Here is a 24342-nt window from a genome sequence, read left to right as displayed (position 1 = left end):
ATGAGCAATAGTGAGATGTCCTGAACAGCAGCTTGTATGAAGCAGGTGGAACCCTCGACTCCGAGGGGGGTGGGGGCAGGCATCATCTCGTCCCTCTCTCAATCTTATCGTGAGGATCATGGGGCAGATTCTGGAGAAAACCTGGGATGATAAAAATACTAAAGGTGCCAATGGATGAAAAGGAAGTTCTGAACTGTTCAGGGTGGGTAGCGAGATGCCAGCATTACTATTCATGAAGATTCCCTCCTCCACAGGAATGCACACATTATACACATTTTTTAAAACGTATTATCCTTCTGGATATTAGGTATTTTACTGAAGTAGTAAGAAGTACCTGGCTACGATGATAACTACAGGCGCGGCGTTTTAACCGCCACATAACTCTGCTTTGAGGTGTACGCCGAGTGGAGCGAGCCTCGAGGATAGATGGGCAGAGGCTGCGCGTGGCCAAGTCTTCCGACTTTTCCCTTTTTGTGTGGGCATGCCAAACATTCCAGAGGAGGAATTCTGCACATTCCACGGCCGCCTTCCGAGCGCGGAGGCAGCGCCGCCCCGTGGTTAATCGGTGTTAACCGGAAGACCAGAATACAAAATGTTCGCATTTGAGACACAGGAGTGGACAAATGGCTCAGTCGAAAGCCCACTTAAAGGACATCATTTCAAAACGTCAGCGTGAATGTGTCAGTGAAGAAAAAAAAAAGAAAAAAAACCCCATTGAAACAGCGTGTTGTGTGTCATTTTCCGGTGTGTCAAAGAGGCTGAAGGGTCTATTGTAACCCGTGTGGAACAGAAGTGAAGAAAAAGATGATTAAAAATGCACAGCATGCAAACACAAAGCTCAGAGAAGCCTGACAACCACAGTTCTACCCACAAACCTCTGAATGGAGGGGGGGAAATGAGGCAGACTTTTAAAAATGCTTTATTGTAAAGTGAAGTTTGACGTACAGCACTGGACACATTTAGGTTTATTGAATGTTTGTTCAATCATAAAACTGTACAAATATACATACACACTCAAGCCAATTAATACCATGTTATATCCCCTCGGACCTGAATAAGCCAGCTTATTATTACTTTTATTCTTTGGTAATAATAAGGGATATTACTGAAAAAAAACACCTATTAACATACAAGAATTTATTTAGCGTATACAAGTAAAAAAGGCTTAAAATATACCTCATTAGTGAAAAAGGATCACAAAAGATCAGTGAAACATTTTAATTTACAAGGAAGCTTAAGATTAAGATATCAGGAAACTGCCTTTATTAGTGAAATGTTAGTATTTGGTGATGGCATCTTTATGTGCCAAACTCTAGAACCTGACCACAGCCATTGATAAAGAAAGCCGGAATGATTGAATCTTTAGCATAGAGAATACCTCAACAACAAGGCAATATGATTCTGATTCTTTTTCAGCTGAAAAACAAGCACAATTCATTTTTTATTTAAAAGTGAACAGTTGTATCTCTTCATTTCAGGAGATAAAGTCCATATGATCACAATACAAAATATCAATAACTAGTCAGTAAAAAAAAAAGGAAAATACAACTACATAAAATGTTTCATAAGAAATATATTTTAGAAAATTAAATGTATTTCAACTAAAAACCAAATTTTCCCCGTAATATTCCCAAACAAAAACTCTTATGTACATAGATCTAAAATCTCAAGTTAAAATTGAAATAGGCTGAGATGAAGCACATTTAATTGGGATGGCAATAGGGAATTTGGTCACACTTTACAATAAGGGCACATGAACTGGCATCAACTAATTTTACTTTTTAACATGAATTAATCATGTACAAATACATTAAGCAGGAAATTAACTTTTCTTTAGCTAATCTATTAACCACTAACTAATGTATTAGATACATTAATATTCATATTATTAAGAATTAATATATTATCAAACTACACAAAAAACATATTAGTTAGCTATTAACAAATACATGAACTGCTTTTATCATTCCAACATGAATTTGCATTAATGAATGCTGTTAACACAAATCAATGATGCAAATAAAAATCTGTAACGTAGTTTGTTGGTTAACAAATACATAAGTTCACAGCAATTGATGTAGCCTTACTGCAAAGTGACCAAGAATTCTCATGAAATCATAAACATTGCATGCTACCGATGGCTACCCACACAGGCTGAAGTGACACAGAGGTTAGCGTCCACAAGTTTACATGAAAAAGGTTCTGTTGATGTAGCCGTGGGTGTGGATGGTTGGCGAAAAGGTTCCCCAGTGCAGACATCACACGACCAAACTCTCTCTGCTCACAGCCCCATTCTGAAAGGTGCAGGGACAGGTCGCTCAGTTACGGTGCCTAAATCTGCGCTCACACAAACTCATAACCACAAATACAGTGAGTGTTCTTGCTTTCATTCATATCATGATTCAGAAATAAGTACGACTGTTAGCTGAATTAGGGCAGTAGGTTTGCAGTATGGTGTAAAGAGTGAAATGTGATATTTGTCTAAATAACTGTAGCTTACATCACATGCTTTAATGCAGTTAAATTCATATGGCTGAATGAGTAATTAGAATCAATTAACGCAGCATTAATTGGTTGGAATGGACATGGCACATACACATGGCTCTCCGTAGTACCGAGCTTGACACCACTGGCTTATATCAAGAGTGTACATATATTCCCAACATATATTGGAACAGCAATGTATTTCCAGTTAGACACCAGCAACAGTATGAAAGCTTCCTAACCTTGGTCTTCAGCTACCGCTCAACACTCTCCCCCGCTCAACACTCTCCCCCGCTCAACACTCTCCCCCGCTCAACACTCTCCCCCGCTCAACACTCTCTCCCGCTCAACACACTCTCCCGCTCAACACACTCTCCCGCTCAACACACTCTCCCGCTCAACACACTCTCCCGCTCAACACACTCTCCCGCTCAACACTCTCTCCCGCTCAACACTCTCTCCCGCTCAACACTCCCTCGCGCTCAACACTCTCTCCAGCTCAACACTCTCTCGCTCAACACTCCCTCCAGCTCAACACACTCTCCCGCTCAACACTCTCTCCCGCTCAACACCCTCTCCCGCTCAACACACTCTCCCCCGCTCAACACTCTCTCCCGCTCAACACTCTCCAGCTCAACACTCTCTCCCGCTCAACACTCTCTCCCGCTCAACACTCTCTCCAGCTCAACACTCTCTCCAGCTCAACACTCTCTCCAGCTCAACACTCTCTCCAGCTCAACACTCTCTCCAGCTCAACACTCTCCCCCGCTCAACACTCTCCCCCGCTCAACACTCTCCCCCGCTCAACACTCTCCCGCTCAACACTCCCTCCCGCTCAACACTCCCTCCTCACCTTGCGCAGGTTGCTCCTCTTGGAGGAGGAGACGCTCTCGGTGTCGCTGTAGGGCGGGGGCAAGACGTCGACGCTGGGCAGTCGCCGGTCAGGGACAGAGGAGGGTGCGGCCAGGGGGAGGGGCGGGGGCCCCCGGGGGCCCCTGGGGCGGTCGGAGCGATCGCCGTCGCTGTCCAGACGTTCGCGGCTGCGCGCTCTCTGCTGCTCGCCCTGCCTCTTCCTCTCCATGGCCTCCCGCAGGAAGCTGTCATCGTACGGCTCGCGCCCGCCCCCGCCTCGCCCCCGCTCCAGGTCCATCAGGTCGTCACGGCTACGGCTGCGCTTGCCATGGAGGTCGCCCCGGGGACGGTTGTCGGGGGAGTAGTCCCGCCTCCTGGGGTTGTCACGGTCGTAGCCGCCCCGCCCCCCACCGCTGCTGCTCCTCCCTTCGTCCGATCTGCAAGACGGACGGAAAAAACACCAAACAGGTTTAACGAATCATGGGCATTTTTTGTGGTTTTTGGCACCGTATCAAGCCTGGTCTTGGAAAACCCCCACGAGCGGATGTGGGCTGTAGACACTGCATGTGGGCTGTAGTCACTGTGGTTTTATCCTCCTCGGTTATCAAAGGGCATTTAGTGAATACGGCAACGGCCAAGCTTGGAGAATTAGCAGATGCAAATTGCTGCATTGACTGCCCCGGACCCAACAGTTGCTCTTGGGCACTTATGAGCCGTCCGAACACAAAGGTCATTCAAGTCAGGCCAATCCGACCAGAAACCCAAAGCCAGCAGAGCGTGTGCCCATTTTCCACAACATTATGACAATGTTACATTAACCCTTTCAGTGTCCAAGCCCAATACGAAGGGGCTCCACCCAAATCCCAAGGGGTTCTGGGCTTTGGTTGGGAAAATCTATTAGGGTTTTAATAGGGGCTCAGTCATTTTGCATGGCAGTGAATTTGACTGGCTGGGGTTTTCCGGTAGTTGCGCTCTCGGGACTGAAGCGGAGCCACTCACCCCCTGCGACCCGCTCGAGGCCTGTCCTCGCTCCGGGGCGGGGGGTAGTCGTCGCGACGGCGGTATTCGCGGCCGATGTCGTCCAGGTTGTCCATGGAGCGGGCGCGGCCCCGGGGGGCCCCGTACCCCCGGCGCGGGTAATCGTCACGGCGACCCTGCTGGGACACGCTGCTGATGGTGCTCATGTTGTCCTCCTGGTCCAGGAGCGTGGGCAGGGCGGGCGCCTGGGAACGCCCCCGACCTCTGGGGTCCAGGCCGTCGTGGAGAGAGCTCACCTCACTCATCACATCCACTGAGAGGGAGGGAGGGAGAGAGAGGGGGAGAGAAAGAGATAGAGATATAGCGATACACAGAGAAAGAGAGAGAAAGAGTCAGACAGAGAGAGGAAACCGTCAGGCAGGAATATATAATAAAAAATTTTTTAAAAAGGTTTTCTACTGGAGGGGAGGTCTCTCAGTTCATATTCCATTTGTATTGCCAAAACAACACAAATAAAATTCACCCTGACATAAAATGGGGAAACGGCATATGAGCCAGCTGGGGCCCCAGCCTTCGGGGCAGAGAGAGACACCGACGCTGCAGTAGCGCTGGTGCAGTAGCGCTGGATCGCCAGCAGGGGCAGTAGGACTCACTGCGGTTGTATTTCCCCGCGGCGTCCCCTGGCCGGGAGGGGTCCAGGTTGGCCAGCTCACGCTCCATGTAGTACAGCACTCTGGTGGGGTTACCATCCGGCGTGGCCTGGATGCGATAGCCACTGCGAGCTGTGCGGAGAGAGCAGCGGCATCACGACCTTTCAAACACCGCGTTCCCCGTCAGCCGCCCGTCATTTGGCCCACGCGATCTATTTTCATTCAGCAAATACAACTGCTCAGGTAAAAGTTGATTTTTTTTCCCCCCAACGCAATAGAAAAAGTTTCACAAAACGCTGATATGTTTCTTGGGTTACACCAACACTAAAGTGTTTTACCGTTCGTAAAACACTTTAGTGTTGGTGTAACCCATGACGTCACAAAATGGCGGCAGCCTTGAATAACTGACGACACCGCTGACGTTACTCTGTAGAGGTCTGCTGTGACTTCACCGTACAGTCGGGTGGAAAAATCACGAAAGAATAAAGACCACTTCAGACATCTTTATTAATCTTAACCTCAGTCACTCACTCGGGTTTCCTCCACCGTCCTGCAGCAAGGGCACCTGGGATCCCTGACCAACTGGGGGGGCAAGAGGGAACGGGTTAAACAGCCAGTCAAGCAGGAGATATGATTAAAAACCCAGAAAGAAACGCAGCCTGTTAAAGTTATCACCCACTAAACGCATCTATGCAACATTACATTACATTACATTACATTACATTAATGGCATTTGGCAGATTCTCTTATCCAGAGTGATGTACAGTTGATTAGACTAAGCAGGAGACAATCCTCCCCTAGAGCAATGCAGGGTTAAGGGCCTTGCTACTACCACTATGCTACAGGCAATGCCTCTGCTGTAATTCCAGCTAAACCTGTGGGCAAATCAAGACATAACAGGTTTTTGTCCGAAACGTTACAGAGGGCACTGTATGTACGTGAGTGAGAACACATAACTACTACTACACATATATATCAGATATATATCTGAGAGAGAATATACGTATGTGAGAGTAAAATTTATGTGAGAGAGTAAGGAAAGAGTATATGCATGCGAAAATGAGAACATGTATGTGAGAGAGAATATGTGTATGTGAGAGAATATGTGTATGTGGGAGTGAGAATATGTGTATGTGAGAGAATATGTGTATGTGGGAGTGAGAATATGTGTATGTGAGAGAATATATATATGTGGGAATAAGAATATATGTATGCGAGAGTGAGAATATGTGTATGTGAGAGAATATATATGTATGTGGGAGTGAGAATATGTGTATGTGAGAGAATATATATATGTGGGAATAAGAATATATGTATGCGAGAGTGAGAATATATGTATGTGAGAGATAACATATGTATTATATAGCACTTTTATCCAAAGCACTTTACACGTGATGCCTCTCATTCGCCCACATGCACGCGCGCGGCGAGGCTGACCTGAGCTGGCTCCGTCGTAGTCACGGTTGTATCCGTTGGGTGGGGGCGGGCCGGCTGCAGAGTTGGGCAGGGGGAGCATGGGGATGGCGGGGGGATTCATACCCCCTGCGTACGTAGGCTGGGCGTACATGCTGGGGGCGTACACGGTGGGGGCGCCGTACTGACTGGGGACGGCGTACTGACTGAGGGGCGCGCCCGATTTCACTGCCTTTCCTGCCTCGTACACTGTGGGGCCAAAGGCAGAGGGGACGGCTGTCACAGTCCAGCCCTCCAAACCCAGGCAGAACAACAACAACATTTTCTCCCACAATGACAATTCGCAGTCAGTAATTCACACAATCAGTAGTTCCAGGGCGGTCAGGAGTTATGCGGTTACGGTCAGTAGTAAGGCTGATACGGGTCAGGAGTTACAAGGTTACGGTCAGTAGTTAGGCTGATACGGTCAGTAGTTAAATGGTTACGGTCAGTAGTTACGCGGTCACGGTCAGTGGTTACACGGTCACGGTCAGTGGTTACGGTCAGTGGTCATGCGGTTACCCGGTCACGGTCAGTACAGTCAGTAGTACTCACATGCTCGTGGGCAGCAGCAGCGTTCGGGGCAGCAGGGGCAGCTGATGTAGCAGCAGCAGGTGTGGGGGCAGCACTGACACCAGCAGATCCCAATCAGGAGCAGTAGCAGGAGGAAGCCCAGCACCACCAACACTACCAGCAACGCATCTGAGAATAAAACAATAAAAATACCTTTTTAAACACTCAAGTGACACGGGGAGGGGGCGTCTTTAAACCATGTACGAGTTGAACAGAACTCATTTACAGGCAATCATTAGAAGGCACGTTTTCAGTAACTTTTCACTATGAATGATGGATGCCTTGCAGATCTGCTTAGGCATAGCATTCCATGACTCAGGAGTCCCTCCCCTCTGCACCTGCGAGTGGAGAAGATGTGCGTGTGAGTGAGGGAGAGGGAGGGAGTGTGTGACGAGGGGGGGGGGGGGGGGAGGGAGAGAGAGCATGTGTGAGAGAGAGGGAGAGAGACACGCAGCACAGAGAGAGACTCATGATTATGATCTGCTAAACTTACATTGAATTTTGTTGTTTTTTTAGTTACGTACAAAGAAAAGCAATACCTTCGATCAAACCTAAAAATCTCAGCAACAACGATTAACTTTAATCTTAAAAGGACCATACCATCAAACCAAAAAACAATACAATACTATTAAACATGGCAGACTCAGGAGGGGTGGTGATATGGTATGAAGAGGAACGATCATCCAATCCATTTGAAATTGAAGGTTAAAATGCTATATTAAAATTAAAAAATATATGTGGTTAAAATGAAACAAAAACACCATTGAGTGTAATTAAGACATACATTTGTGCAGCCTACATACCCCTTTAGTCACCATACTTCGATGACTATTTATTTGAAAATCAGGCATTGCCAGGCCCAGGGTAATGTCCTATACTGATCGGAGATTTAAATGCCAGAATAGGATCAGAGAATGATATTGTGGATTCTGCTGGCAACAGCCACATTTTCAGAATGTCTACCAGAACCCCACCACTACCCAAATAAATAGTCTTGATTATAGTGCAAACAAAAATGGCAAAGAGTTAGTGCACCTCTGCCGATCCTTAGGTCTGTACATGCTTAATGGAAGGATCAGAGGGGACTCTTTAGGGAGGTTTACTTGTTGTTCAGCTCTTGGGGCTAGTGTAGTCGATTATGCATTCACTGTCAGACCAGTCACCACTTTCTGATCACTGACAGATAAATGTGTACTTAAAAAATAATAGACAAAAGATAACAAGAATCTGAGCCCTGCAATACAATTCGGCTGAACAAAACATTCAAATGACAGTGACATAAAATTTAAAACGGCAATCAGTTCACCTGAGACTACTCACCTTATCAAAAACATTCCAACCAAACCAATCTGGCATAAATATGGCTGTAACCCAAATTAACAAAATATTATAAATCAGCCAATGAGGCAGGTCTCAAAAACAAAAATCACAAATGTGACCAGAGACCCCAAAAAGAAAAGTGGTTTGATTAGGACTGCAGAAGTGTCAGAAAAAGACATTTGTCCAACCAAAAACCCCATCAGCCATATAAGACTGAAACACTGAGAGAATATAAAACAATTTTAAGAAACAAAAAACGTGATCATTATCATCAAAACCTCAGAGAAATTGAGGATTCTTTTGACAAAAATCAGTTCTGGGAACAATGGAACAAATTGAGCAACAAGAGCATACAACATCAGGCCATACAAGACTAATACCTGGAAAACACATTTTGAAAACTTATATCAACAAATATCACCAAACAATTTGAATCAGAGCAAAATCAAAGAAACTAAAAACCCTAGAATCAAATATCAAAAATAATCAGAACCCACTCGACTACCAAATCTCAATGAAAGAATTAGAAGACCAAATGAAAGAACTAAAACCAATTTCCCCAATACACAAGAGTGGAGACAAATTAGACCAAAATAACTACAGAGGCATTTGGGTAAGCAGTAGTCTGGGGAAGGTTTTCTGCAGTATTATTAACGTCCAAATACTGGCCTTCCTTACCGAACACAATGTCTTGAGTAAAGGACAAATTGGCTTTCTACCAAATCACCGAACTACTGATCACATTTACACCCTACACACCCTAATGAATTAACACCAACAAAATGAAATGAAATTTTTTGCATGCTTTATTAATTTAAAAAAAGCATTTGATTCAATTTAGCAGGAAGGTTTATATTATTAAATTCTCCAAAGTGGTGTAGGGGTAAAGTATATGACATAAATAAATCAAGTTATACAAATAATAAATGCGGAATAAAAATTGCCAATAACAGGACTGATCTCTTCACTCAAGGGCGAGGTGTTAGGCAGGGATGTAACTTGTCCCCTACTCTATTTAACATCTACATAAATGAGTTAGCGGTGTTATTGCAACAATCTACAGCCCCTGGCCTAACACTAAACAAGATGGAAGTGAAATCCCTCCTATGCAGATGACCTGGTGCTGCTGTCGCCCACTGAACAGGAGCTACAGCAGCATCTGGACCTGCTGGAGCGGTACTTCCAGAACTGGGCCCTGACAGTAAACCATACAAAATCTAAAATAATGATCTTCAAAAAAAAGGCAAGATCTCAGGAAAGCAGACTAGGAAACATCGCCCTAGAACACACCCTGTTCTATAATTACCTGGGTGTGAAAATGAGTGCCTCAGGAAACTTTGGTCTGGCAGTGAATCCACTGAAAGAAAAGGCCTGCAGAGCCTTCTATGCAATCAGAAAAAAATTCTTCCAGATTGACGATCAGAATCTGGTCAAAAATATGACAGTGTAATCCTGCCAATTGCTTTGTATGGAAGTGAAATATGGGGTCCACCTCAGTCAACACGACTACATAAGATGGGAGAAGCATCCAATTGAAGCCCTACATGCAGAATTCTGCAGAACAATTTTAAACATCCAACAAAAAACACCGAACAATGTATGCAGGGCTGAATTAGGACCATTCCCATTGATTATAAACATACAAAAAAGGTCACTCAAATTCTGAATGCATCTGAAATCAAGTCCCAAAACAACACTGCAGTTCCATGCATTTCAAACCCAAGAACTGAACCCTGAAAAGAGTCCACTAAGTCAACTCGTACTGAGACTAACTAATCATCTCACACTTAACAAGAACATCTCTCAGGCCAGCACTGCTTCACAAACAAATCAGAATAAACCAAATTGCTAAACAAAATAAAACCATTTATCTGGAACTACAACCAAAACACAAAACAAGCTTATGTGCTTACAAATTGGCTGAATATCTTGTGACTGTCCGAGATATGAAGCAGAGACGACTCCTTACCAAGTCCAAACCACAACATAGCCATTGAAAAAGGTAGACACAGGCCTGGCTACTAAAAGAACAGAGGATATGTGGAAACGGAGGCGCACTTTCTTCTAAAATGTATTAAAAAAAAATGTGCAGAGCAGATGTGCGTGGGAGGGAAGTTCTGGGGAAGGGACCGGTAAAATATGTGTCTGAATGTCATGGGGGAGGGGGAGGGGGAGAGGGAGAGACGAGTGGGGTAGAAGCCCACAGCAGATGTAACTGCTGCCTGCATTTACAGGAACGTATCTGACAGATCAGTGCATTATCACTAACGCGGAGAAGAAACCACCATTGCCAAGGCCAATCTCATTTTCATCCATTTTACAAGAAATTGTTTTGGTTTTCTTCAATGGAAAGCACCTGACATTTGCTGAGAAGCAGCTAATAGTCAGACTTCCTGCACCCTACACAATGAGAGAGCGAGCGAGCGAGCGAGAGAGAGAGAGCGAGCGAGAGAGCGAGAGAGAGAGAGAGAGAAACTGCCTGTGTTCACCTTCTCTCTTAGACACCCAAAGCAAACAACCTTTGTCCCAAACAGGTGGCAGCATTGGTTAAACTAGGATTACACTGGAACAGATGGAGCAGTGCACTGCAGGATTAACATTAGTGCACATTTTAACATTAGCACTCTGATGCTAATGCAAATTGTATGGCATTATGCGTACCTGGCAAATTCTGTGTTCATCTTCCCACTTTTTCCCCTAGGCTACCACTACTACAAAATACCATTACCTCCAAGCATGACATAAAACTAATATAGTGCCTTTTCATGGCATTGGTTCTCATTTGTTTGCCGTAGGAAAGGGGGCGGGGAGCAGATCACAAAACTCAGGGTGTGTTTACAGTTTGGGTTCAGATCAGTACATTATCACGAACACAGAGAAGAAACCACCATTGCCAAGGCCAATCTAATTTTCATCCATTTCACAAGAAAAACCCTTCAGCAAAAATATGATTAAAAGTTTTAGTAAAATTATCAGATTTACGGATAATTATTTTCATGATTTCATCATTTTCATGAAGCTGAAACAGTGGTTACATTATTTTCTAAAATAACACTTTTTCGAAAACAATAGGTAATATCCAATGAGTAGGCCTAGTCTAAAGGTTGATTAGTCTGCAGATTATTATTATTATTCTTGTCATTGAGAAATGCAGGCTATATTTTGACAGCAACAATTAGTATAAACATAGTAGTATCTATAAAAGTATAGACTATTGTACTTTTTCCAAGACTCATATTTAAAGTTGAGGAAAATGGGTTCCAGAAACACCCCCGCTAACGCACATCTCAAATGTGTATACGTGGGCGTATACATTATAAGTTAGTCATATAACAACTTCAGCGGTCAGAAAAAAAAACCCGATTTTGATAATACACAAAAACCCAGATTAGTCAAGACCTTTTTTCACATTACATTACATCATTTTAATGGCATTCGGCAGACGCTCTTATCCAGAGCGATGTAGAGTTGATTAGACTAAGCAGGAGACGATCCTCCCCTGGAGCAATGCAGGGTTAAGGGCCTTGCTCAAGGGCCCAATGGCTGTGCGGATCTTATAGTGGCCACACCGAGGTTCGAACCACCGACCTTGCGGGTCCCAGTCGTGTACCTTAACCACTACACTACAGGCCACCATTTCTTCACCCTGTTTTCCAACTTCAAAACAGTTGTACATATGCACTGTAAAAGATCACATGAGGAATGAGGGGAAACATAACTGCTACACCAGCCGCAAAACTGGCTGGATAAAGACATTACAAAAGATTTGGAGTGCAGTCACTGTCGCGGTTGCAGCTTCTATGTAGCGTATAGGCTATCTTTGACTAACATCTGCTGCAGCCGTGCCGTAAAGCGGGGGCGAGCCTACATCTACCGCACGACCTGGTTCATGGCTGTTCCTTTAAGTGAACTGCACCTTATACGACCTTTGTTCTGGATGAACAGGTGCAAGAATGCATGCACACACACAAACGCACAGTGTTGGAGAAGCCAAAAAATATATATTACTTGCAATTAAAAGCAATGAAAATGAATGCGGTCTGACACTGAGAGAATTGGTGTGTATGGTGAGGCATTCACTGCTGCTCTTGCAGTAGTGGTACCCTGAGCAACAATTGTATCTACCTGCTTTCTGTTAGCGTGTGCAAACATTTAGGTTAGACTTTGCGTGTCGGGAATAGCCACCACAATTTCCTCATTTTCTGCACAGACTGCATTTTACAACAATGTTCTTGCTTTTTCATTGATGAAATGAAGTCATGTGAATGTGTCCACATGGGGAACAAGCCATTGTCTGATTTGATAACAGAAAACTATTCTTTTTTGTCGTCCAGCAGGCTGTAAACACTAATTGATTAGATTAATTTGAAAAATAAATAAATAAATAAAACCAGATACTGAAGGTATAGCAATGCCTTACTTGATGCAGCAACTGTGGTAATATTAACTGATTTAACAGTGTGATATTGCTTAGTTACTCATAAAATAACTATTATCACTGTAATGTACTGATGTTACCATACATACACACACACACACACACACACACACCACACACCACACACCACACACCACACACCACACACCACACACAACACACAACACACAACACACAACACACACCACACACCACTACTCTACTGTAAGGAGGTCTGGGAGAAGAGGGCTTTTATGTCAAAGTACCTTCCATAACCAGTAAGTCAATGCCAGGCAGGAGGTCTGTAGTATTAGACTTTCTCTCTGCGAAAGAAAGACAAAGCCAAAATTACTGGATCGGCCTCCTTCTCGAAATGAGATGACTCACTGCATGATCAGAGGCTGGCTGAGTATGACTCACACAACGGGTCTGCTTGTGTTCAGTGTGGTGTGTGATCAGTCTGGCACAGATCAACCGCTGCCTGTCACATACAGGAAGCGCTATGCCTGGCACTCTCACTGAAGTCCACATTTCCCAACATGACCGGATAAAAACTCTCCCTCTGGAAGGTCAGTATGGTTCCCACCCCCTTGGCAAAATGTGGAAGGTTTCTTCCTTTTCCCGGTAGAGCCATTGAAAGTTTTCCAGGTGCCGCAATGAAAAGCACATCGCGGCACTAAATGTGATATTTCCAGGTCCATAAAAGAAAAGATCAAAAATCCATAGAAAAGCCATAGATCTTTGTAATCCTGGGGATAATTTTGTATGTAGAATTCATATCTCACCTCAGAAAACATCAAATTACTTTATGGAGATTTTGAAGCCACTATAAGATCCACACAGCCCTTGGACCCTTGAGCAAGGCCCTTAACCCTTGACTTAGTCCAAATCAATTGTAAGTCGCTTTGAATGAAAGCGTCAGCCAAATTACATGTAATATTTGGCCATAAAAATGCACTTTTTTCCACCAGGGTCAGAGTTTGGGGTGTCATCTTTCCAAAGGTAAACATACATTCAGTGTCATTGTATTTGTAAATGAGTCACCTGAGTGCACACTCACACTGTGTAAAGATAATGTTAGTAATAACATTAGCTGAAATATTACCCATGGAAAACTTACATCCTTAATCAACTTTTCTAGAAAGAATTAGCTTTGGTACTCAGCGGGTTCCGGGTATACACTTCCAACTATCCTAACATACATGTTGCCATACCTGTAACAACCCCCATTATCTAAAATGGAGGAGTGAAATAGCAGTTACCAGTATACAGTGAATAGTACTGTGACTGACTATTCATGGAGATTCATGGAGATTCATGGAGATTCATGGAGACAGGAGTGTCAGCTCAATACACCATGATCTGAGAGGCAAACAGTGGATTGTCTGGTCTTCACTGGGGTCTCATACCTGGGGCACACCTTTTAGACCAGGTGATGCACCTCCGGGGAGCAATGGAGAGAGCGAGGCTTCCATCAACACGCCTACAACCTGGATGCCCGTCAGGCGTCAGCAGTGACTCACTGCTCTCAACCAATCACAGCCCGTCCTCTGCCATGTGCAAAAAGGCTCTTTTATTGATATCTTATGGGCGACACCGTAAGGAACGCACAACGTGCATTATGATCCCAGGCCTGCACAGTTCATTCGCATTTGGCGTGATGCTGCACACGTGATCCCCGGTCCGGAGAGGTTTTCAGGCAGACCGGTCTGGCCGAATGAAAGTCACATGATGCACTGCACTGCTTGGGGGCCCCTCCCCCGCCCCCACGCCCCCCCCCATAACCCCACCCCGATCCCCAGTTTCCGGGGGTTCCCCCTCACCCAACACGATGAGCTCGGTGTAGTCCTCGCTGTTTCCCGTCAGGTCCTGGGAGGACATCACGGAGCAGACGTACACGCCACTGTCGCCCCAGGCCGTCTGCGCGATGTTGAGGTCTGCGTCTGAAAAGCACGAGACCAGCGAGGGCACGCGTGAGTCCGAATGTCGGCTCTCAATTTATATATTCCTCGGACTGCAGTTCCATTCCCTCTCCCAGCCCACAGTGAAAAGCACCCCTAGAAGGATGTAAAGTAACAATCAATTATAATATATTGCAACCATGCTCCTGAGAAGCACGTTTGTGTTGGTTTTTGTTGCGGTCACAATTGAAGTCTAGCAAGTTGTTCATTGTTTTTAAGCCTTTGATGAGTATGGGTTTTTTTAAAATGTTTTTTTCAGTGTCCAGTTTCCAGTAGTGATCACATTAACCATGAAGGGCTAAATACAGCCTAGTGACTAAGGAATGGGGAATGGGGAATGTTCATTTTGTTCAATAAAAAACATTTGATAAAAAAGTTATGCAAAAAATTAATAATAAAATGCAGGTATCGTCAAAAAAAGATATGTTTAAAATGCGTAACAAGAAGTTAACTAACATTGTAGAAATCACGATGTTAGTTAATAGCCATCCAATCATTACCTGTGCAGCGTATGCGGACAGTGGTTGCCAACTATGTGCTTTAGGAATTATCTTCACGGACGGGGTTAGCGACTTATTCCACAACCATTCAGACCCATTTACGTGTACTCCGCAGAAGTACGAACATGGTAAACGGACTGCATTCCCGTCTTTTATCCAAAGTGCTTTACAATGAATGCCAAACGCATGCACGCGCGCACGCATGCACGCACTGAAAAGGCACCGATCAGCTTGTTGGGAGCAATCGGTCGGTAGTTTTGCTCTTACAAGTCGACACTTCCCCCTCGGTTGAGGATTGAACCGGCAAACCCTCCGACTGCCAGACAACCGCTCTTACGTCCTGAACTAATGTGGCCCTTAGCACGTGCTCAGAGCAGCCTTTAGGCCCGCGGGGCTTTGCACTCACTGTTGAGGAAGCTGATCTTTCGGCCCTGGTAGTAATCTGCCAGGGTGACGGCGCTTCCCTGCTTGGAGGCCACCGTACGCACGGTCCTCTGGCTGTCCGCACACTCGATGTTGGGGTTGTAGTTGGGGTTGGCCTGGGACAGGGCATTATCCGCACTGCTGGGGTTCAGGGCCGCCTGGATGGGGTCCCGGCAGTACGACTTGTACCTCCAGGTGACCAGGGGTGGCTGGGTGGAGGATGTCTGGTAGTTGCAGATGAGGGTGACTGGCTGGAAGAGGATGACCACGTACTTCTTCGTGGGACAGCTAACCGAGATGGCCGTGGTGGAGCCTAGGAGACAGGAGAGAATGGGGGAAGAGAGAGGGGCAAAGAAGGATGGAGGAACGGAAGGAGAGAGAAGTGAGGCAGGGGGAGGAAGAGAGAGGAGAGAAAAAGAGGGAGAAGAGGATTTTGTTGAGTGTCCAGATGTTTCTAAAAGGTTCTACCGTCCTGAGGAGATACTGAAATACAGACAATTAACTGGATGGGTGACTTTTGTTGGAACTAAAAAGGTGATAGAGTACATTGTCAGACCACTAAAAACGTATTTACCGTAGCATAATCTGTTGAGTCATTCTGAAAACAGAAAGATCATTTCAGGCTGTACCTCCATTGATGTGAGTTTCAGTTCGCGTTGTTAAAGATAAGGGACATATCCCTAGTGGGGGGAAGGAAAATACCATGGCATCAAGTGCCAGAACTAAAGGCCTGACTAATACATTTCCAACAACAGCAGCAAAAAAATCCAGGGGGATCTTGAATGAAAGAGACCCCATGTTTGTGGCACAAAGCAGCACAAAGTAAATTTACCATTTACCATTTACAAAGAAGTGAAAAAAAAAAAACGCACCATCATGTGAAACATGACAGGTAATAACTAAGGACAACGAAATGCTGTGTTAGACTAATGGTTCAGTTGCAAGCGATGCCAAAAACGTTATTCCTTATCAGTTACTGTACAAATCAACTGATTTAATACCGTAATATTGGCTACAACTACTACTATACTACCAACATACAATAAACCCAATAAAAATATGATCAAAACTGCCAGTTAATGGTATTGCAAACAACATGGCGATCCTCAACACAACAAGCCACTTGTATCGCACCGCAAGGACGGGGGGGCACAGGTGAGTCACTCAAATGCCCAAATGTGAAATGGCTTTTGAGAGACACACTGGAAACATTAGTCATATACAGTCGCATGCAAACCTTTGTGAACACCAAGACTGAAGCTGGCTGTAACAGGAAATCCTGGGGGTAGTTGGGTAGGGCCAGGCTATTGTTTATTACTTTTAAGACAGACGGATGTGTGTGCACATGGTTACTCGTGGGGACTATTGTTGATATCCCATTATGTACATTATGTGATTTTATGGCTAAGAATAATGGTGCAAAAAACTTGTGAAATATATTTCTGCAGACTTTAAGAATAAATAAATGGAGCACAAGTTTGTTTTGAATAGTTTAGTGGGTTTTTGATGTGGAAATTAACTTCTTGCAGCACTGTTCACAAACATTTGCACCTGACTGTACAGCTTATCACATTATTCAAATAGTCAGTCAAATAACACTCAGAGCACTTTATTAGGTATTTATTAGATTCATGTTTAGGCTTATTGATCTTCTGCTGCTGTAGCCTATGCACTTAAGAGGTTTGAAGCGTTCAGAGATGCTCTTCTGCATACCACTGTTGTAATCTGTGGTTATTTGCATTACTGTCACCTTCCAGTCAGCTTTGACCAGTCTGGCCCTTCTCCACTGACCTCTCTCATTAATAAGGTGTTTTTTTGTTTAGTTTTTTCTTGCAGAAGTGCTACCCACTGGAAGTTTTTTTGTTATTCACACCATTCTCCGCAAAGTCTAGAGACCGTTGTGTGTGAAAATCCCAGGATATCAGCAGTTTGAGATATTCAAACCACAGTCAAAGTCACTTAGATCACATTTCTTCCCAATTCTGACATTTGGTCTGAAAAACAGCTGAACCTCTTGACTATGTCTGCATGCTTGTATGCATTTAGTCTCTGCCATATGATTGGGCTGATTAAATACTTGCATTAACGAGCTGGTACACAGGTCTACCTAATAAACAGCTCAGCGAGTTTATATCAAATAGGATTTGTTGTTTTTTTCCCTAGACAAACATGCTGAATAAAATATTATCGATAGGGCCATGATCTCGCCGCCCGTTTTCGTAGGAAATTCGGCTCTGCTGTCACTGCCATAGTAACGAGGAGTGGCAGGAAGCCAATGTTTCCTTATAACGAGTGAGTAGTACACATGCAGCAGTCTTCAAGCAGCACCTCTCCCCATCCCTCCCTACCTCCCTCCCTGTGAACCTTAATTGTTGTCTCTGTGACTTGCTTTGTGTATCGGTATTTAGTTGGCTAGGTAAGCAGTGTTTGGATAATTAACTTTGGTCACTTTTGCTCTGTTTATTTGTTTCTTTGTTCCAAAAAAAAAAAAAAAAAAAAATCATTAAAAAATATATTGGCCCTCGTCCTTATCTTTGTTGTACAGGTAGCAGTTGAAATTATACTTCCCTCTAGGGTCTTTCAGCGCACTTATCCCTGGTTATGGGTATGCACTTTGTTGTACGTCGCTCTGGATAAGAGCGTCTGCCAAATGCCAATAATGTAATGTAATGTAACATGCTCAACAGTCCTCACAACAGTACAGGCTAATAAACCAGAACTCAGTAGCAGGCATGCATTTATATTTGGAAGTTGTTAAATGGGTAATTCTTGTATGATCCGTAGCCTACACGAAGTAAAATAAAAATAAAAAGTAGAAGCCTACAACATAATACAATCGGTTAAAATTGGGCGTTTATAACAATATTCAAGAGTATGAAAATAATTCTACCACACACGAACCGCACCCGTTCCAACAAGTTACTGAAAGTTAAACAACTGATAAAAAGATCTACCCGTCAAAATGAAAAACAATTTAACAAACCGTGAAAACGCAAGACAGGGGAAGTATATTTCAACAACAAAGGCTTAATAAATACCAGAAATAAGCACAAAGTAAGCCACATTATCAGTTATTACCATGAAAATTACAAGGCTAATGTCTGTACCATTGGGCCTAAAATATCTAGCTATACGTAAATAATCAACAAACTTCAAAAAGAGTTATAGGCCTGCATAATTTCACAAACTTTCTTTTCATTTTTGTTAACGGGCATTATATCGTGGTTTATAGCCTATATAATTATATTTAAAATATTGCACACAAAAAAAATGAAATCACTTACCTAAGAACATGAGGGCGTATATCAAGAGTGTCACAGACATTTTGGAAATTTTTAACATTTCGAAAGCTAGGTATAATTCAAATGTAGCTACAAATGAAGCGGTCACAATAACAAATAATCAACCTGTCTAACCAAAACAATCATCCAGCAATGTAGTTTGTTTGGCAATTATTAGGCAATATTTCCGTTTTTCGCTCAGACAGGTAATTCCTCCATTTTGTCTTTCCCTGCGCTGGTATGCGAATGAAGGAAGACAGGTGAGGCGTAACAGAAACGGATAAACATAACAGTTTATAGGGATGTATAAAATATATATACGATATAACGTGAGCTCCTTTCATTACGCAGGAAGTTACATCCATATGATATATACGCCACAGTAATTTTTATAGATATCTGGGTCGATTTGTGTTTTATCTTGGGATATTTGACTATTTTCTCGTATTATATTTGCCGCGGATACACCCAAGCTCCCCCCTCGTTCGACGAAGCAGAGAATGGTATGGTCCAACGCAGGTTAATTTTCAAACGAGGAAAACGGAGCTGTGCCTACTCGAAAGTCTGTGGTATTGTACGCAATACAACGTGAGTCATTGTTTTCGTATCGCTTGCTCAAGTGGTTTTGCGCTTGTATCGAAGTGAAACTGCATTTCAGTTAGTATAACTTAAATGTTCAGCAGTTGTAAAGGGGCCTGGGGTAGAACATTACCTGCTTTCGCTGGCTCTGACTTCATCACGGGGCATTCTGGAATCAAATTACATGTGCTTACAACATGTTATAACACATTACAGGTAATACAATGCAAATACAGTGAGCTCCCTTAGCCTTCAGACAAAGACTTTGGTAAGCCTATTGTTTGGCCAATGTTCGTTTTTTTCTTATTTCTCAGCCTGGCTTCTTGACTTTAATTGTCAAACTCTGGTCCTCATGTTGACAAATACCAATCACAGATTGGTATTTGTCACATGTTGACAAATACCAATCACATACCAATGTGTTGAATCACTCAGGAAGTGATTCAACACATCTGACCATCAGAAGCACTGTCCCAAATGTTACAGTACCCTAAAACACACTGTCATTTCTGCTTGGTGAAACCATAAAAGCAGAAATTCTGCACTTTAAACATATTAATTTAAACACATTTTAAACACGTTAATTGTTTTTGTTTTTTTATATCTAAAATTCTGGTGTACACAGTCAAATCAAAAAAAGATCTTATGCATGTGGCATTCTTGCTCACCTTTTCCAGTCTTTCTTACTGAATGCAAAGTCTGCCCAAATGTCTCATATTTGATGGTGACATCTGCCGCTGGTTTATTGGTCATGGTGAAAGTAGTGCTGTTTTCCTGGCAGACGTGGCACCACGTTCCAGGCGGGGGTGAGAAAGACTTGCACTCTGGAATGGCGTTTCCCACACTGTTTTGGCCTTGGGGCCACACCAGCTTGTCCGTGTGGTTTTGTGACTGCCAGACTACAGTCACATTTGGGCAGCGCTTGTCCATGCAAGCCTCACAACTCACTACAGAAAAGAGATGCAACACAAATTCAGCACATTGAGAGCCGTACTGGTCTGAGGCCTTACAAGCAAGCTTTGCATAAACTCACAGTCTGCAGCTTGGGGGTTACAAACTGTGGGAATGAAGACAAACAATTTAGGGCTCCCATACAAGATGTTGAAACAGTAAATGGCTGGCAATTATATACCGCCTTTATCCAAAGCACTGTACTGATGCTTCTCATTCACTCGCACGCATGCACACACATGAAACGGGAACCCTCAGACTGCCAGACGACTGCTCTTACCGCCTGAGCCAATGTCGCCGACGTTAGATGGTTAGACATCTACAGTCACATTTGGGCAGTCCATTCAAGATGTTTAGACATCTAAAGTCTGATACAACAGATTGTTGCATAATGTGAGTGTAAGTCATTGGTTTTTAGCCCAAGAGGTGCACAAATCTGTCAAACACTGGCAATCATACAGCATCACATGTCATCAGCCTCCAACATAATTATTTTGGATTGTTTTTGGATCTGAGCTCTACCCCTCCTGTCTGAAGCTCTCACAGGGGCGAAAAAGAGGAAGAAATGTACCGTGCAAAACCACTAGCACTTGCGTCGATGTGTACTGTAAAGGTATCAACGAGAAAAGGACCGTTTTAATTTGTGACGACACACCTCCAGATGAATTGCTGTCCTTGACGGGAGCCGCACCAGCTGAGGTAAGTCTGGCGCAATTATATTCCAACTTGTTACTGTGAAATCACCTATCATATTGTTTAGTGTAAGGTCAGCATTAGTGTCAGGAGCCTGGTAGCTGGGCAGGATTTGCCAGAGTTGGGTGGGGCTCGGTGCGCACATGGATCCACGCGTGTGACGTGCCGGCTGTCGGGTGTGGGGGCGCGACGCAGCTGTTTCCTGTCCGTCTAATGAAGCCGTGCTTAAAAGAAGCAGGTAAGGGGCAGACGCGAGAGAGACGCCGGGGGTAGAATGTTGGGTTCCGCGAACGGAATTTTAGCTTTTTGGTTATTTTTCAGTTTGGGTTTTTTATTTTCTTTCTTGGTTCTTTTTTTGTTTAGGCTGTCTCCTGCATTGGCAGCGGTTAGCTGGCTGGCACCCCCGGAGAAAATGTGGACGCTACAGGTGCGATACTGCTATTAAGAGGGACCAACGCTGGGCGATTCTGGAGGAGGGAACTGCGAGTCTCCCACGCGGGAGGACCAGTACCGGAGCCAGCACCAGCTCACTCCCCGTTGGTGGTACGGACAGTGCAGCAGATCCAGCGTGCAGTGTACAGCAGAGTGGTTTGGGCCGCAGCTCAGCTGCCCTGAGACTATATTGCACAGCGGGAGACAGCAGATTGTTTAGGGGGGTTGGGTTTTCATTTTTTTTTTTTTTTTTTTGGGGGGGGGTGTAGAGGCCCAGCACAGCGGTGAGGGCCAACTACATCCCCTCCTTAAAATTATTTTTTGTTTTGTTGGTGTTGTGCGTGGAAGTGAAAGGTGTGAGTGCGTGTGTGAGACCCTGCCCGTGTTAGTTGACTTCCCCTTCGAGTGGGGGTTTCCCCCCCTCCTGGGCATGGGCTAGGTAGCAGGGGGGCCCTGAGTGGGAAACACTGGAGTGCTGTCTAATCACTGGGCGTTCAGCAGTGATTGTCTTTGTGTGTGGTGTGACGGGTTTGCGCTCTACCTGTGCCGGGCTCTGGGTACGAGAGGGGGGGTGGGGTTGGTGCGAGTTTGTGGCATGCTCTGTGTTTTTTTTTAAATAATAAAGAAAATAAAACTGAGGGATTTAATCATCCACTCCGGGGTGCTTGGAGAGAGTGCTGGAGAGAATGAACATTCCTGGCCCCCTCCGGCGCTGGACAAAAATCTGTCTGACAGACATAACGGGCAGATTGGTTGTCAATCAGCAGCCCTCTGCCCCGTTCGATGTCAGGTCTGGCGTCAGGCAGGGGTGCCCTCTAGCATCTCTCCTGTATGTCATCTACCTGGAACCATTCCTCCAGGCCCTCAGGGCCAATCCAGGTGTGGTGGGCTATCCACTACCTGGAGCTGTGGGGGAGCGTTTGAAGGTAATGGCATACATGGACGACATTTCCATCCTTGCCACAGATAGTCGGTCCATTGCTTGTGCCACCAAGGTGTTGGACGACTTCTGTGTGGCCACTGGCGCCCTGGTCAACCGGGACAAGAGTGAACTGTTTCTGTCTCCACATTGGAGTGAGGAGCTGACCGCTTCCTTCCCTGTGCGTAGGAATACCATCAAGCTCCTGGGGGTGACCTTCCAGGCTGACGGAGGAGGGAGAACCAGCTGGGAGGGAGCCCTCCGCCACGTCCAAAATAAAATCAGGAGCTGGAGTGCACGCCCCTTGACCATGGTGGGTAAGATCCTTGTCCTGAAGGCAATTGTCCTACGAATTCTGCTCTATGTGGGGAGGGTGTTTCCCCCAGACAAAGCCACCGGGAAGCTAATCACCCGGATGGCTTTCCGCTTTGTCTGGGGGAGTACCATGGAAAAGCTGAAACGCGTCACCATCCTCAAGGAGGAGCGGAATGGGAGGCGGGGGGTCCCAGACATCGTAAACATCATTATGGTGCAGGGTCTGGCCACCCTTGTCCAGAACGCAGGGAAGGTGGGTAAGGCCTCTGGTACCTTTGCCAGGTACTATGCCACCCCCTTCCTCAGAGCAATGGGCTTTGGTGTGCTGGACCTCACCATACCCTGCAGCTGGGACCCCCCTTACGTCTACCGAGCCCTGAAGGACTTTGCCTACAGGACAGGTCTGCCCAGGGCTGGCCTAACCTTGTGGAGCTACAAAACGAATGGGGGGGGGGGGGGCAGACCTGGACAAATGTGACACACAAATATCTTACCAACAAACAAAAAGACATTCAGAGCAAATGTTACCGGTGCGACAAAACCGGACATTTTGCTGCTGAGTGTTGGAGTAAGGATGTGGAGTGCAGGAAGTGTGGGGAAAAAGGTACACATTGAACGGGCGTGTAAAAGTCAGGGAATTAACAAAAATCCAAGACAGGACAACAAAAAGCCAAAGCAGAGATTCCAAAAGAGACAGTCTGTACATAGGGTGCTGCCAAGCCAAATGTGTGTACTGTCCATTAAGGGAGGTCCTGGTGGATGCTGGCAAACTCCGCTACTGGAGGGAAGAGCAGTGCACATGGAAATTGACACTGGTGCAGCAGTTTCCCTGGTGTCTTATGCGGTGTACAAAGAAACCTTGCAGCACCTTCAGGTAATATACAACAGATTGTAATTAGAAATGGTGGCGAAATGTGCCGTGATAGCCTAATGCTATTGAATTCACACGATAGCATACAACTTAACGAATAGCCAATCAGTCATCATTTTTCTCTCAGCCAAGGTCTTCAACAGTGTTTTTACAGTAGCCGCAAACCTATTCCGAGCAAAAACATTTTTATAGACCTACCGTGCGATGAAATTACGGCTTCCACAGAGCTCAGCAACAAGAGTGCTGTAACAGAAGTAACAGAGGCAATGTTATTCAGTAAGTCACCTACGTTATGCCCATAGATATATTCTAGCCTAATATCAGCGCCTATGTAAAACAACACACACTCACTAACTCACACACACACACACACAAAACCGATATATGCATAATCAAGCAGATTTTAAAAACAATTTCAGTAAAAAAAAAAAATTTTTTTTTTACCTGTATAAATGATTTTGTTTAAATATCTTATAGCACATGAGTTATTCTTTGGTGAGGGAAGGTATGCATATGCATTGGTCATTGAAAAGATCGCTAGCCCATCCATGACCACTCATATGCATACACATTTCCAATGTAGGCTAACACAGGCATAAAGTGAGCTTGGACTGTTGAGAAATTATAAATGTTTGAATTCCTACCCCGAGTTCACTTACCAGTGCAGTAAGTTCTACCTTAACGTTTCAGC

General features: G+C 44.7%; 1 protein-coding gene across 2 annotated transcripts; it reads right to left on the bottom strand.

The window, feature by feature from the left end:
* Positions 1-903: 903 nt before the first annotated feature.
* On the bottom strand, positions 904-19125 carry lsr (lipolysis stimulated lipoprotein receptor). Of its 2 annotated transcripts, XM_061247287.1 has the most exons (11): positions 18895-19125; positions 15594-15923; positions 14550-14669; positions 12993-13049; positions 6972-7118; positions 6402-6626; positions 5496-5546; positions 4968-5096; positions 4336-4627; positions 3338-3773; positions 904-2294 (listed from the first exon to the last, which is right to left on the bottom strand). In XM_061247287.1, exons 1-11 carry the CDS (start codon positions 18950-18952, stop codon positions 2259-2261), a joined length of 1881 nt encoding a protein of 626 aa, XP_061103271.1. In that variant the 5' UTR covers positions 18953-19125; the 3' UTR covers positions 904-2258. The 2 variants fall into 2 exon arrangements, with proteins under 2 accessions (XP_061103271.1, XP_061103279.1); XM_061247295.1 differs by lacking the exon at positions 12993-13049.
* Between the last annotated feature and the right edge of the window lie 5217 nt (positions 19126-24342).

The sequence above is a fragment of the Conger conger genome, chromosome 1 (genome assembly GCF_963514075.1).
Source record: "Conger conger chromosome 1, fConCon1.1, whole genome shotgun sequence".
NCBI classification, from domain to species: Eukaryota; Metazoa; Chordata; class Actinopteri; order Anguilliformes; family Congridae; genus Conger; species Conger conger.
Note: the sequence above shows the minus strand (reverse complement) of the source record. Positions and strands in the feature narration are given on the sequence as shown.

What these genes read in the sequence shown, in the direction of transcription:
- lsr (XM_061247287.1), bottom strand. Translation starts at nt 18,952, where the DNA reads ATGTTAAAAATTTCCAAAATGTCTGTGACACTCTTGATATACGCCCTC. An exon ending in GGACGGTGGAGGAAACCCGA is followed by an intron (nt 5,097 to 5,495) that starts GTGAGTGACTGA and finishes CTCTCCGCACAG; the next exon opens with CTCGCAGTGGCTATCGCATC. An exon ending in AGAGGAGCAACCTGCGCAAG is followed by an intron (nt 2,295 to 3,337) that starts GTGAGGAGGGAG and finishes TGCACCTTTCAG; the next exon opens with AATGGGGCTGTGAGCAGAGA.